Genomic DNA, 15,026 nt, shown 5'->3' with positions numbered 1-15,026 from the left:
CTGAGCAACTTTCACTTTCACTTTTAGTTGTAAAAATATAAAAGACAGATTGTTGGGGTTTTTTGTTGTTTTTTTTTTTTTTAATTCAGGTTTTACACTCATCATATGGGTTTTCCGACATTCTGCTCCAGCTGTTAAGACTCAGCCATGGTGACTTCAAGTTTTCCTCAGCCTGTCTCCTCTAAGTACATTAGATAGAAATGGGTACTGGGAGACTCTGCCTATTTAAAATGAAGTTATATAAGCTGACCCAGATCTAGGGAAATAATATTTTTTAAATATTGGAAAAAAGGATGTTTTGCTTGATGGTCTGTGATTAAGCACTCACTATATGCATGATGCTGTGCTGGGCAGTATGTCTTTTCCAAAGTGTCACTGAGAATTTATATTTTTATTGTGGCTTCAGAATATAGAAAGAAGATATATTAGCCTTTAAAATATGTTATAAATCATCTTACCTGGGAGGAAGCCATAATCTGCATTAGTTAAAGAGCAGTCAGTTAACTAAACCAAGTGTCAGTCTACAAAGCTTTATCCTTTAACATCCTATACTGTTGCAGGAGTCTGTCACTAAAACTCCAAACAGCTCTTTATGCTGACATGATTGTCCAGGGTCTCTGTCTTAGGGAAATGGACTCAAATACCATCTGAAGAGCAGGGCTTCCCTGGTGGCTCAGATGGTAAAGCATTTGCCTACAATGCAGGAGCCACAAATTCGATCCCTGGGTCAGGAGGATCCCCTGGAGAAGGGAATGGCTACCCACTCCAGTATTCTTGCCTAGAGAATTCCATGGACAAAGGAGCCTGACAGGCTACAGTTCATGGGGTCACAAAGAGTCAGACACAACTGAGCAGCTAACATTCACACACACACACCATCTGAAGAGCAATGTTGAGATAATGTTTGTTAAGCAGAGAGACAAAGTAAGTAAATAATCTGCAAAGAAACCTCTCCTAAATCACACTCTCTCTTATCTCATTCTTTCTAACCTCAAGCTAGCACTCGATTCAGAATCATAATAATACCCTCTAGCTTCAGTCTCAGGGTGAGATGCCCAGAGGTTCTGTTTTGGGCTGAGGATGTGAGAACTTACAGAAATAACCCCATCTCCCTTTTTCTCTTTGTCCCAGTGACCAAACAGATCCCTTTAACCGTAGTCCCCTCACCATGGACCAGATCCGGCCAAACACAGAACTGAAAGAAAAAATCCAACGGTGGCTCGCAGAGAGGAAACAACAACAGAAGGAGCAACTTGAATAAATACTGTGACCTAAGCAAACCAAAAACCAACCCCAGAGTGTAGATAAACAATTGTGGTTTCTCTCTTTCTGGTTCTGTTCCTTTCCTTTTTCTTGCCTTTTATTTATTTATTTTTTTTCCCTTTACTGAATTAGAGAACTGCTCTTGCTCAAATTATGATAATTAAAATTCCTAAGAACTTTACAGCGCACCTAGCTTACAGGAAATTATACTTCTTATAGCATCACCACATTTAGAAATCATCACTAATTTTTACCTTTTTTTCTCTCTTCCTGTTCCTTCTCCCTTTTCCTACCTTAAATTATATTAACTTCAGCTATTAAAACCTCCCGCCTCCTTACTATTTCTTCTCCAAAAACTGCTCAAGCATCTTTGGTGAGCACTGCTTTTAAGTATATGATATCACATATTTCAGTGACAGCTGATATCAGAAAGTCCTGTGTTATCAAGGTACTTTTACTAGTTAGTCTTCATGACCCAGCCCTTTTCCTTGTTACAGCTCTACACTGTTACAGAATAACTTTTTATATAAAAGCAGATACCTTGATGTTTGAGTAGATTTTTTTAATAAGATGACCGATGAGATGGAAATAGGAATCTTATGCAACTTCGGTGGGTAGCTCTCAGTTTTGTGTTCTCTTGTAACTCAGAGATACCTTGGAGGGCAAACACTCCTCCATGGAGTTGTCATTACACAGAAAACTTAGCCCTATAATATTTTTAGGAGGATTGGTAGAACAAATTTGCAGTTTCGACACTTTATTCAGAAAACTTCAAGGTGAAAAAAGGCTGTTGGGGCCCTTTTTATCTACTGGAAATCAAGGACCAGGCTTGTGTAGAAAAGTTAGGCAACAAATATTGTAACCATGAGACATGTCATTTCAAGACACTAATATCAGCAGTGTATCTCAGTGTGTATGTGTGTATATATATATATATATATATATACATACACACCATGTACTTTTTTATATTGGCCTAGTGTAATACAGAGAACCACTTTATATTGTCTCTTCCGTGGTAAGATATATGCAGTATGTGGCCGTGTTTACTAACACTTACTCTAGACAAAAAATGTATATAGTTCATGTTCGTTTGGGCTTATGACCTGATAAGAGCTGCTTCTAACTCAGCCTTAGGTCATCAATTAACAGAATAGGAATTTGAGCACAACCGTGTCCACAAGCCATTTTAAATATCCACTTAGCCCTATATAGTTATTTAGCAGGTGGATGGGCCCCTCACTTTACAAGTTGAGCTTGAGCTCCCTACTAAATCGTGCAGCTTAACATGCTGAGTAAGTCTCATTCCCCTGTGGACTGTCTATACCAGTATCCCTCTAAACTCAAAAATACAACTAACAAGAGTGATATGATCTAGAAGTAGAGGTCATTGCTTCACTTCAAGGACAGTATTGTTAACCATAGCCTCTCTGAAATAAGATGGTAGTTTTATGGTAATCCAATTCAAGTTGTTACAAGCAGTCCTTGATGTGTTTTTGATGGTTCCAGCAGGAAACTCTGAAGTTAGAGGGCATCCCACACTAGATAAAAAGTAGATGTTGCCTGTCACTGTGCTTATAAGTGAAAAAGGCAGTCCAGGACTCTCAAAAATACCAGAACGTATGATAGTAATTCAGTGTGTTCCCTGGGCTTCTAAGGCACAGGTTGACAGGATTTATTTTCTGAAAATGAGCTTCATTTCCTATTTATTATCTTCTACTTCTCTGAGAATGAACTGTATAAAATAAGCTTCAATCTGCTTGCATTTATCTTCCAAACCCAATCAAATAGGATATTTTTACTTTTAAAAGAAGTGAGGAAAAGACCAGAGTTTTATAGAAGAAAGGAAGGAAAAAGTGGGCACAAAACCTCAGAAGGCAGCTGTTCCCAGCAGCTTTCCAGTTAACAACCTTATGCTGCCTCTTGTATCTGTGTCTGTATTCCACTTCTGTATTAAGTCTTCAGATTGTAAGTCTTTTCTGGCAGTTTTTTTTTAAAGCTCTTTTCCTGAAACTTTCTATGAGTGGCTATAGCACCATGAATGCTGCTGAATATCTTTAAACTCATCACAAAGGCAAGTGCATAGCTTAAGGCCACTATGGGTAAGGAAACCAAGTGTCCTCTGTGCCTTTTTCCTTTCCTTGACATAATTCAAGAACATCCCAAAAATGAGACTAAAAAATTCTCTTGGTACAACATGGTGCATATGGACACTTGGAAGCTTAAAGAGGGGTGGTGGTGTCTAGAACTCAGAAGCAAGCTCTAAATCTATTAGAGCAGACTTTCTGACATACCTGGCTTTATGTGTTGACTTTGCTAGAGTATGATAGAAAAATGAAGACTCTTTAATCAGCTCTAGTATTGCTTACTAAGAGGGTAATACTAAACTTGGAAAATTATTTAAGTAGGCTTTATCAAGCAATCTGGATTTGTTTGTTTTTAATATAGTTTTTAATGGATATGTGAAAACCGAAAGAAACTTCAAAGGTTTTTTTTTTTTTAATGGTGCAGGTGAAGGTGCCAGTTGCTATTTGGTATCACACTCTACAAAAGCTTCATTACTTTATTTGATGCTGGTTGCTAAGCAGCCATTGCACAGAGCATAAGTCTACTGGGTGCCTTTACAAGCCAGAGGCTGATGCTGCACTGTTGATGTCATGTGAGGAAATAATGCACATGCTCTAACTGGTAAACAGGAAAAGAAAAAGAACCTGGAAACAAAGAAAATGAACAAAATGACAAAAAGATTGATTGAAATAAAACTTGATCAACATAACTATTTTGAAACATTCCAGGAAGGTTACTTCTTGTCAAACTTGCCTGGGGGTGTTTGTTCAAAGCCTGTATTTAATAAATGAACATCTGACTTAAAACCTTTGTTATCATTTCCTTTATTATAGTATTAAAAACCTAGGAGCAGTTTCAGAAATCCCTCTGAAAACTTACAGGGCTCTGAACATCACTTTTTTAAAAAAGGTGGTAGCAAATGTCTGGCTGGCTGACCTAACCTGCCTTACCAGGCCTCTGGACCCTGGAGTTATCTTCAGATGAGTCTTGGGGCATGTTTTTTCCTAAGCAGATCACTTTTGGCTTCACTTTTTTTCATCTGGCTTAAAGCCCAGGTCTTTTTTTTTTCTTTTTTTTTTTTTGCCTTGGCCACACTGCAGCATGTGGGATCTCAGCTCCCTAACCAGGGATTGAACCCTTGCCCCTTGGATTGGAAGCTCAGAGTCAACCACTGGACTACCAGGGAAGTCCCCCAGGTCCTTCATTCTAATCATTCACTATCAAGTTCCACTTTCTTGCCCCTTGTTTCTGTACCCCTGCTATGCAAAACCTCAGCCCAGATTAACCCAAGCATTCACCTCTGCTCCAGGATCCCAGCCACAGACTACTATTGGAGAAAAATAACACCATCTTTGGAGTGGTACAACTGCAGACTTGTCCCTAATGTTCCCTAACAACCCTTCTATGTGTCCTTAACTTAAACAGCTAGTCCAAATTTCAACCTCTTAAATTTTCTCCCACCCTCCCACTTGCCCTTCACACTCAGATGACCTTGCCTCTACTTCATAGCCTGCAGAATTTCCACTTTCAAACTTCATCATCCCATCTGCGGAAAAGGCCCCAAGACTCCAAGGCTAATCACTCCAACTTTATTTCCGGTCTCATTCAGAATCTTGTCAATCCCACTTCTCCATCTTCAATCTCCATTGATTTTCCTATCACTCATATTTGGTTTTCTGACCATTATCCTTTTATGGCCATATTTCTTCACTCATTCACTCTGGCTTCTGTCCTAATTGTTTGAACCTGCTTTAGTTAATGTTTCTATATAGCTACATTAATTTTCTAATTCTTAATTTTACCTCTCTGGAGTACCAGGCAACTGAATCACTCCTTTGCTGAAGCACTGTCCTGATTCATTGTGATTTTTCATTTCACCTCTAACTATTCCATCAGAGTTTTACTTCTATTTACGCTTCCCCGGGTATATTACTTATTGTTTTCTTCATCGAAGGCCACATCCCTACGTATATCTTTTCTTCCGGTCATATTAACCACAAAGTTCAGCTCTGTAGTACATAGCTGTTCCATTGTATATCAACCCAAGGATCCCCTTCTGTAAGAAACCTTCCCACATCAGCACTACACATAATCCTGTACTAATGCCTCTTCTGTTTCCATTGCCACCTTTTCAAATCCCAACGCTGCCACTCACTAGCTCTGTAGCCATTTATTTACCAATGCCCGTCTTAAGTGAGGTCACTACCTAACACAGAGGCTTTCTTTAAATTCCAAAAAGGCTGACAGACTGGAGGCCCTCAGTAAATGTGATTTTGTCCCTTGTATCTGCACAGTTCCTTGCAGCTGGTTAGGGAATGAGGGGAACTGGATTCCAATCCTGATACGGGAGTCAAGGGAGACAGGGATTACAAAAGGTCAACTAAAGGCAATGGGCTGAGGTGGCAAGTTGTGGCGCCTGCTCCGCCCCTAACTTTACGTGTCTGGTTTAGGACCCTCTCTGCCTTTGTAAGACGAGTACGTTGGCCTAGAAAAACTGCAGCGATGCCTTCCGGCCCTAACTTGTCTCGTTCTCTCAAAAAAGCTGCAAACCCACCCCAAAAACCCCAGGTCTGCGCCTCGGGCTGCCCGGGAGGTGCATGGCGCATGCGCATTCCCTGCTCACGCCGGCCTTCCGGACCTCTGCGAGCGGCTGCCCAGAGAAATGCCTGCGTCTTCGCGGAACTCCGTTGTATTTTACGTGCTCTCTGATCTCATCTTTTCGTACCCACTTTCTCCTCTGTGACTAAAGAAAAGAAACTGGCCCACTGGATGCTGGAAAGACAGTGGGACACCTAAATATCTCGGACCGGCGCGGAAAGGAGAGGCCTGACCTTGGAAGCGGACCGGGGTCCTGTGGCAGGTCCTTCCAGGCGGGTGACATTCAGCCGGCCAGTCGGGGTGACGGGCTCTCCGTCCTAGGACCATGGCCCAGTTTGTCCGTAACCTCGCGGAGAAGGCCCCGGCGCTGGTCAACGGTGAGCGAGACGTCAGCCAGCCGGCGCGGGTAGCCGGGCGGGCGGGGAGGCCTGCGAGGGCCCGAGGAGAGGACTCAAGCGACCGGAGGGAGCCGCCGCTGGCCGGGCCTGAAGTGGAGGGGTTGGGGCGGGGGTGGGGGGGCGGAGTGAGGGAGAAGACAGATTTGCGGTTCTTTCTACCCTTCCGCTGGCCAGGCCTGCGGCTTGGGTTCTCTCTGCTACCCAGAGGTTCTGAACTCTGACCGCGACCGTGAGGGGAGGGAATGTGCAGACTGCCGGAGTTGCCCGGCTGCAGCCGCCATGACGCCCTTCGACCTCCAGGAGGAGGAATACGGAAGGGATGGCTTTTTTGCGAGAGCGAGGGAGACGGCGGGCAGAAACGCGTGAAAGCATGGAAATACGGTCCCATCCGCTTGCCTGCTTCTCATTGGAGTATTTGGAAGGCTGCAGAATTTCTAAGGATGGATGACCTTCGAAACATTGCCTTTGCTTTTTATTTTGACCAGATACTGAAATGCTTCCCCTTTAAGGAAAATTTTAGGTGGAACTGAGCATTACGGTCGAGTATTCCTGCTCCGGTAAACACAGAAAGCGATATGTGTAAACAGTAATACTTATTATCACTGCTTAGCGCTCGTGGGGATACTCTGAAAAAGCTGAATGCGTCCTTCACTGGTGGAACGCTGTATTGGAGAACAACCCTGAATAGTCACAGCCCAGAATAGTAGTCTTCTCAGTAAATGTTTCTTTTGTCTGCAAGCTATTCATTTTATCCCCCAAATGAGATCAGTTAAGCAGACGGAAGCTTCTTCGCTAGATGTGCTGTAAGTGCTGTATTCTAGTAAGCGGTTGAAGCACATCTCTGAATGGCTTTCGCTCAGATTTGATTATGAAAGTGAATAGAATGAATTTCTTAATACGTGTAAATTTTTGAACCTGTTTTACTGCGGTCGGTATTTTCTTATTCATTGTCTCCTCCCTTTTCTTCATCAGCAGTGGAACAGTGAGTTACCGAAGGCCTGACAGTGTCAGATGCTATAAATACTTGATCCTCTCCTACAGAAACCCATGGTCCACTACTATTACTGTCATTTTACACACTTTACCAAAGAACTTACGTTTGCAACTTGACTGACATAAAGCTCTACTTTTTTACATAATACAAGAAGTAGTAGTGGCTTCATTATTTTGACTTTATGGATGATTTGAGGCTAATATTTATAATCACAGATTTCAGATGGATTTTTTTACCCTCCTTCCATGGCTTTCACTGGAGAAGGAAATGGCAACCCACTCCAGTATTCTTGCCTGGAGAATCCCATGGACGGAGGAGCCTGGTAAGCTACAGTCCACGGGTTCCCAAAGAGTCGCACAGGAGTGAGCGACATCACTTTCACTTTCCATGGCTTTCACATCTTTTTGGTGGAGCGTCTTGGGGAATTGCAAACTAATTTTAATAATAATTTACAAAAAGAAAAGTAATGTGAAGATAACTTCAATTGTGAACTATATCAACCATTTCCTCTATTATTATGAATAATGTAAAGATAAACGTTGTTATCCTTTCAGAAGTTCTCAGGAGAACTCAGCTGGGCCAGAATGTTAAAGTGGAGCTGCATTTTGCTTTGTCACTTAACTCTGTGGTATCAATGTTAAATATCTAAAAAAAATTACTGATTTTATCTGTTAATTCTCCTGGAGGACAAAGAAGCTTACAAAAATAAGTGATTTTTTTCATCAGACTTCCCCCAAAAAGATCGTAGAGTCTGGGGATTTTTGTTTTTATTTTTTTTCCTACTTAACTAAACTGGAGACTTTATTTGGATTTCACCAGCTTTTCCAGTTAATCTCTTTATGTTCCAGGAGCCAATCCAGGGTACTGCAGTGCAATGAGTTGTCAGTCTCCCTAGTCTCCTGTGTATGTGACACTTTCCCGGTCTTTCCTTACCTTTCATGACCTTGACAGTCTCAAGGTATTTATGTAGGTCTCTGTCTAGGTATCTATCCTATAAGGATGTTCCACGATTTGGATTTGTCTGGTGTTTTTGTCATGATGAGTCTGGAGCTATGGACATTTTTTTCTTTTTTCTCTTTTTCTTTTTTTGGCTGTACCTGGTGGCCTGGGGGAATCTGTGCCCCCTGCAGAGGAAACATGGCATCTTGATCACTGAGCCCCCAGGGAAGCTCCATGGAGCTATGGATTTTGAGAAGGAATACCACGGACGTGAAGCCTCCTAATCACATATCAGGATACATCAACAAGTGATATCCATGCGTGCTCACTAGTACAGTTAGCTCTCATCACTTAAGGCAGTTTCACTAGGTTTCTCCTAAAGATACTATTTTTTCCTTTCCATACTCTGTTCTTTAGAAGAAAGTAGCTAAATTGGGGGAGGCAGAGTCAGGATTCTTTCTCCTATAGGAGGGAATATTTACATATATTTAAATAGAATTTCTTCTGTGAGAAAGATATGTCTGTTCCCCATTTGTTAATATTTGTTCAGTCCATACTGTATGGACTCATGTACATTTATTTCATACCTTGTACCTCCAGTAGTACATTGTTTATTTTGTTGCTCAGATTGTTCCAGCTTTGGCCATTGAGAACCCTGTCAGTTTGGCACCTCTGCCCCTTTGACATCCCCCTGTACTTTTCCAGTATTGTGAGATAATTGTGACTTTTTCTCCTGCCATGCCAAATGACCTGCAGGATCTTAATTCCCCTGCAGGGATTGAACCTGGGCCCCATCAAGCACTGGGTCCTGACATCTGGATTGCCAGGAAATTTCCCAGACTTGTGTATTTCCTGCCCCAGCCTTAGAATTTGCCCTTTCTCCAAGGACCCCTAGTTCCTTTTATTTGACAATTGCATTTTGAGGCTAAGATCTAGATACTGGGTATGTTCCTTGCTACTCGACTGTGTTAATCACCCTTTACTCACAGAATACCTATGATAAATTTTAATCTATAAATTAGGCACAGTAAGAGATTAACAACAATAATAAACTAGAACAATTATAATAAAATACTCTGATAAAGGGTTTCAGGACTTCAAGCCACAGGAATTCCCTCGTGGCACAGGAGGTAAAGAATCCACCTGCAATGTGGGAGACCTGGGTTCGATCCCTAGATCGGGATTATCCCCTGGAGAAGGAAATGGCAATCCATTCCAGTATTGCTGGGAAATCGCATGGAAAGAGGAGCATGGCGGGCTACAGTGCATAGGGTCGCAAAAGAGTCAAACATGACTGAGCGACCAACACTGCCATAAAAGTGTGGACATGGGCTTGCTCTCTCAAAATAATCTTTCTGTGCTGTACTCATCCTTCTTGTGAGTGAGATGTTATAATGTGTATGTGATGGGATGAGGTGGGGAGCATGATGTAGGCATTGTGATGTCACATTAGAATGGAGCAGGGACAGCATGAGATTTCATCATACTACTAAGGCATACAATTTGAAACTTAGAGATTATTTCTGAAATTTTCCATGTAAGTTTTACAGACAGTAAAACTAGAAAGCAAAATCACAGATAAGGGGGTATGGCTGTACTAGAATATCATTGCCTGTAGGCCCTGACAGTGGACAAGGAGGTATCTGTATATAGGTATTCCTCTACTAATAAGAAAATTACATGCCAGTAAAATTATCACAAGTTCAGAATATTGTAAGTTGAAAATGCATGTGTTACACCTATTCCACCAAACATCATAACTTAGCCTAGCCTACCTTGATCTCAGAATACTTACATTAGCCTAAAGTTAAGCAGAATCCCCTACCATAAGGCCTGTTTTTATTTTTATTTTTTTAAATCTGATTATCTCATGTAATTTATTGAGTACTGTATTGAAAGTGAAAAAACAGAATGGTTGTGTGTTGGTTGTTTACCCTCATGACACATGACTGCTTGTCAACTGCAGCTTGCTACCAGTACCCACCATTGAAATAGCATTACAAGAAAGTATGGTACCCACTGTGGCTAGCCTGGGAAAAGATCAAAATTCAAGATTCATTTTTACTGACTGTGTATCACTTTCATTGTAAATTGAACCATTGGAGATTGGGGACCATCTGTATACTCACCCATGGGTGTGTAGACAACGCCAGTTGATCATTGAACAATGTGGGGGTTAGGGACACTGACCCCCATGGAATTGAAAATCCTAATATAACTTTACAATTGGCCCTCCATATCCACAGTTGCACATCCATTCATTCAACTAACCTCAGATTATGAAGTACCGTAGTACATATTTATTGAAAAACATCCACATATAAGTGGACCCACACAGTTCAAACACATGTTGTTGAAGGGTCTACTGTAGTTTCTATATCGATCCACCTGTATGTCAACTAAACATGAATTCATACTGAATGTCTCCAACTCTAATCCAGTACCACTGGATATGTTTTTCCCCCATCTAAAACCCCTCTATTTTAGTAAGAAACCTAGCTGCCATCATCCACCACTCATTCACTTATTCTTTGTTCATCCCTTGTATACATGTAAAAGCAGTCTCAAACTTTTTAACCTGTGCTCCCTGAGAAGCAAATTTACTAACTTAAGTATAGCGTTTCTATATATTGTACTGATTTGTTTGTATTTTTAAGAGTATTATATCTGTGTGTTGAAGATAATTTTAAAAGACAGTTTGTTGACTGTTAAGACTTTGTTCTCCTTGATAACACCATCTTACTGGTATTGGCAGTTCTATTTAGAATTCTCTATTACAGCTTTGTATCTGCTTAAAGATTTACCCATGGCCCTAAGCCAGGGGATGATGGAGATAGTAATTTTAAGAGTAGTGAAATACCTAAATACAGGCAGTTAATAACAGGGGAAGTGCCAGGAGCTTTGGATTATCAGTCTTTGAACAGCAGACACTTGATGGATGCTTATGTATTTGTGCAATTTTTATTATGCTGTCTTGTAATTTTTTATGTAAAATACCTTTCTCCTGCTGAATCACTACCATAGTCTCCCATCTAACCTCATTAAAAATCTTTTTTTTCCTGCAATAGTAAATACTATTTACTATTACTGAAGAATTTCAGCTTAATAACAGATTCAAGTTTTGGCTGCTCCTGACAATACATGTAGGTTTTATTTTTATTATTTGTGGTATTTTGAAGGAACAGCAGCTGTGCTTTTGTTAATCCAGCACATATTGATGAGGATACCCAAAATGGGTACTAATTGGTATAATTCCATCTGGATTTGTGGCCAATATTGTGACAAGTTTTAATCTTATTCCTAAGGATGCCATTCTACTTAGTTTCTTTCCTCCCCTTCACCACTTCCCCCCCAATTTCTTGTCTCTACAGGAAAATACAGTTACATTGCTGCTGTTTTCTTGTTTTTGAATCCAACTTCTAGTAACTTTGTAGTTAACTAGATTTGCCATTAATAAATGAAGTACCAGTACTCTGGTACTGGCCACTGGTGAGGTCCTGGCATAATTGGATGTGCTTATAGCTTCCTGCCTGACTGAACTGGCTTGTGACACAGGTGTTCTGTATCTTTAAAAGCCTCTGGTTACCACGGAGCAGCTTTGACTTTTCACACCGGGTGCACATTTGGTATAAGCGGTGAATGAATGTGATGCATGAATAAATATTTGTGTCCAGCCCACACATCTGCTTCTTTCGGTCTCTAGTGAGTTCATCCTGGTTTTTTGTTTTGTTTTGTTTTCCAGCTGCTGTGACTTACTCGAAGCCTCGATTGGCCACGTTTTGGTACTATGCCAAGGTTGAGCTGGTTCCTCCAACCCCTGCTGAGATCCCTACAGCAATTCAGAGCTTGAAAAAAATTATCAACAGTGCTAAAACTGGTAGCTTCAAACAGCTCACTGTTAAGGTAACTATGGGCTAAATGAAAACGTATGTGCATATAGAAAATGTCTTCCCTTGGGATTTCTCTGATTGTTTTGATTAATATATGTATTTTTCAGTGAGGCTGGAACCAGCATAATGAGAGATGATCTCTTTTTTGACTGCGGAGAAAGATATTCACCTTTCTAACTTTGTCATCTGGGTTGAAATAATTGGACTGTTGTATGTCTTATATTCTTAATAATTTTATAATGAAGAAGTGGTTTTTTTACTGGGTAGCTTTTTTTTGTTTCCTATTTGGGGTTGGTGCATTAAAATAGGATGACTTGCTTTGTTGATTCTGTACTTTTTTGTCTGTAGTCCTAAAACTTTCCCCAATTTGGCCAAAAGATTTCTTGGACTATATCACAATCAGGTAACTAACACTCATGGGACATAAAAACACCAAAACCTAGAAGCATATAATATGATATGAAGGGTGGAGATAAAACCTAAAGACTATAAAATTAGAATCTGCAGACTTCCCTGGCAGACTGGTGGTTAAAACTCCATACTCCCAGTGTCAGATGCACAGGGTCGATTCCTGATCAGGGAACTAAGATCCCATATGCCTCTCGGCACACTCCCCCCCCACCACGACTGACCCCCCACCCCCCCGCCAAAAGAGAATTAGAACTTGGATTTTATGTTTGCTTGATCTAAGCACAGGATACAAAAAGCCTAAATAAATTATTGCTGGCTTTAGAACCTGCGTTCTAGAAAATATATTTGTTTTTCAAGAGATTTCCAGTATTTCTGGTTTCATTTGAAGGGGAAAATTTACTTCCAGGTGCTAAAAGAAAAAGGCCCAATTTTGTTGTGGAAAGGTTTTGTTTTTCAACTTGAGTTTCAAGATCCATATTTGTGCTTGTATGAAACACTGTTTTCTGTAACTCAGTACATTTTCTTTTATGGCATTAAAATACTCATCTGTGAAACTGAGTAACTGCTGAATACTTGAAAAGAATTAAACCAAATAATAAATGAATAAAAATGATGTCTAAAGGGAAAAATAGAATACTTCATCTTGCAGCAGATTTTCTTTGGCCAGACAGAAATGTCTGTTCAGAGACTTGCCTTCCTATAGCCATCCTTTCATATGAATGCCCTTTCTAAATGTGGCAGCTATTTCCAGGATGTGGGTTGTTTCAGGGCTCATAAAGTGTCTCATAAACTAATAATGAAAGGGTTAAGTCAGTTCAGGTCTTCAAAGAATGCTTTGAAAGAATTTATAAGCTCTGGACTACTTACCTTACATAATTGAAAGTTCAAGGGTTCTCAGCAGTTAAAGTTAACATCAGTAATTCTTGACTTTGGCTAAAACTGCCCTCTAATTTGAATAGCATCCTTATATTCTCTGTCACTTAATCCTGGAAAAGAATAGTTTTAAATATATAAGAAAAAAAAAGTACATTAAAATTTGTGCTTCTTTTTTCAGGAAGCTCTACTGAATGGTTTGGTGGCCACTGAGGTGTGGATGTGGTTTTATGTTGGCGAGATCATAGGCAAGCGTGGCATCATTGGCTATGATGTTTGAAGACCAATTTTTAACGTGTGATTATATTTGCTTTATTATTCAAGTGTTCTTGGACCATGTGTGAACAGACTGCTATTTGAATAAAATAAGACAATGTGTCAGAATCAGTGTTTTCTCTATCAAACACTACATGGAAGGTCATAATTTGTCTTGAAATTAAGTCGGGTTGTCTTTTGCTTTAATGTATTAATACAGTTCTAAATGCATGCCTTTGCTTAGCCTGCAATTGGAAAAGATATACATGAGTATACCAACCTGGTACCTATATAAATGAGGTTAACTTTATTCTGAAAGCTTGAAATAAATTATATTTAAGCTTTATTTCTAGAAAAGCTGGGGGGAAGGCTTTGAGAAAATGAGAACTTGCTCCAGTAGGAGAAATAATAATACCATGTGCCAAGCATGATACAGTTAAATCACGTAGCATTAAGAATACAATTTGGGCAGTTTTTCTTTGCAAAAATCAGAGAAAGATCCCTTTGACAACACCTTGTCAGCTTGAATATAGCCTCCCAAAAGAACAGCATGATGATAATCTGTGTATCTTTGTAACATCTTTAACATTAGGACAGAGTGAATGAAAGCAATAACGTATTTTTCATCTGATTTTGATATTTGTTGTATTATTAATCTGTCCAGTTTTTAAGGACCTATCTTTGCAAAAATAAAACATCCTATAGATATTTAACAGGGTTATGATTTAGTACTCTCCTTGGGCCTAAATAGTATATTATGTCCTGAAATAAATGTAAGTGATTGGTATAAGTCTGTTATCTTGGAGCCATTTTATTGAGGATTGGGAGTGGTTTAATCATTCATTGGCATTTCCTAGGGTTCTTACCATCTATGAATAGCTCACTGGTACATTTCTGCATCTGTGGTGACTCTCTTGCAGCCACTGCACAACATGGAATAGCAGCTGTTGATAACCAAAAAACGATTGCATGTTGGAAAAGCATGGCTCACAATTTAGTATTAATCCTTTAACAGTATTGAACCTTTATCCAGTCAATCCCAAATTCACCAGCTGGTTCAGAACACTGCTGCTTCAGCCAGTAAAGGGCAGAGCTTTTCTTCATAATAGGCAAGAACTCTCCACGGAGACACTGCTACTCTGAACTGTGAGATAATGCCTAGCTTACTGCAGGTGGTCAAAACTGAAACTACCTCTTTTCAAAAGCATTCAGTAACTTAAAATATGCATAGCAGAAGACTGAGAAAACCCTACTACAATAACGGTGATTTTCGTGAGTTTCTCTTGCATGTGTGAGTGAGTAGTGCAATTAACTTTTTTTAATTTAAAGGTATTATGT

General features: G+C 40.0%; 2 protein-coding genes across 3 annotated transcripts in view; both read left to right on the top strand.

The window, feature by feature from the left end:
- The window catches only part of UBE4A (ubiquitination factor E4A), a 37,493-nt gene extending 33,357 nt beyond the window's left edge, over window positions 1-4,136 (top strand). The window contains exon 20 of one of the 2 annotated variants that reach the window (XM_005689513.3): window positions 1,132-4,136. In XM_005689513.3, the coding sequence (XP_005689570.1) occupies window positions 1,132-1,261 (130 nt within the window). In that variant the 3' untranslated portion in view covers window positions 1,262-4,136. The remainder of the gene's footprint in view (window positions 1-1,131) is intronic. The other variant, XM_013969509.2, reaches the window with a different exon arrangement.
- Window positions 5,992-14,474, top strand: ATP5L (ATP synthase, H+ transporting, mitochondrial Fo complex subunit G). The gene is made up of 3 exons (XM_005689515.3): window positions 5,992-6,305; window positions 12,002-12,162; window positions 13,615-14,474. Exons 1-3 carry the CDS (start codon window positions 6,254-6,256, stop codon window positions 13,711-13,713), a joined length of 312 nt encoding a protein of 103 aa, XP_005689572.1. The 5' UTR covers window positions 5,992-6,253; the 3' UTR covers window positions 13,714-14,474.

The sequence above is a fragment of the Capra hircus genome, chromosome 15 (assembly GCF_001704415.2).
Source record: "Capra hircus breed San Clemente chromosome 15, ASM170441v1, whole genome shotgun sequence".
In the NCBI taxonomy this organism is placed as follows: Eukaryota; Metazoa; Chordata; class Mammalia; order Artiodactyla; family Bovidae; genus Capra; species Capra hircus.
This window is presented reverse-complemented; position numbering and strand designations above follow the sequence as displayed.

Bases quoted from the DNA above. Each gene is read 5' to 3' on its own strand.
- ATP5L (XM_005689515.3), top strand. From the start codon at position 6,254: ATGGCCCAGTTTGTCCGTAACCTCGCGGAGAAGGCCCCGGCGCTGGTC. The intron at 6,306-12,001 runs GTGAGCGAGACG...TTTGTTTTCCAG, and splicing joins GGCCCCGGCGCTGGTCAACG to CTGCTGTGACTTACTCGAAG. The intron at 12,163-13,614 runs GTAACTATGGGC...TTCTTTTTTCAG, and splicing joins TCAAACAGCTCACTGTTAAG to GAAGCTCTACTGAATGGTTT.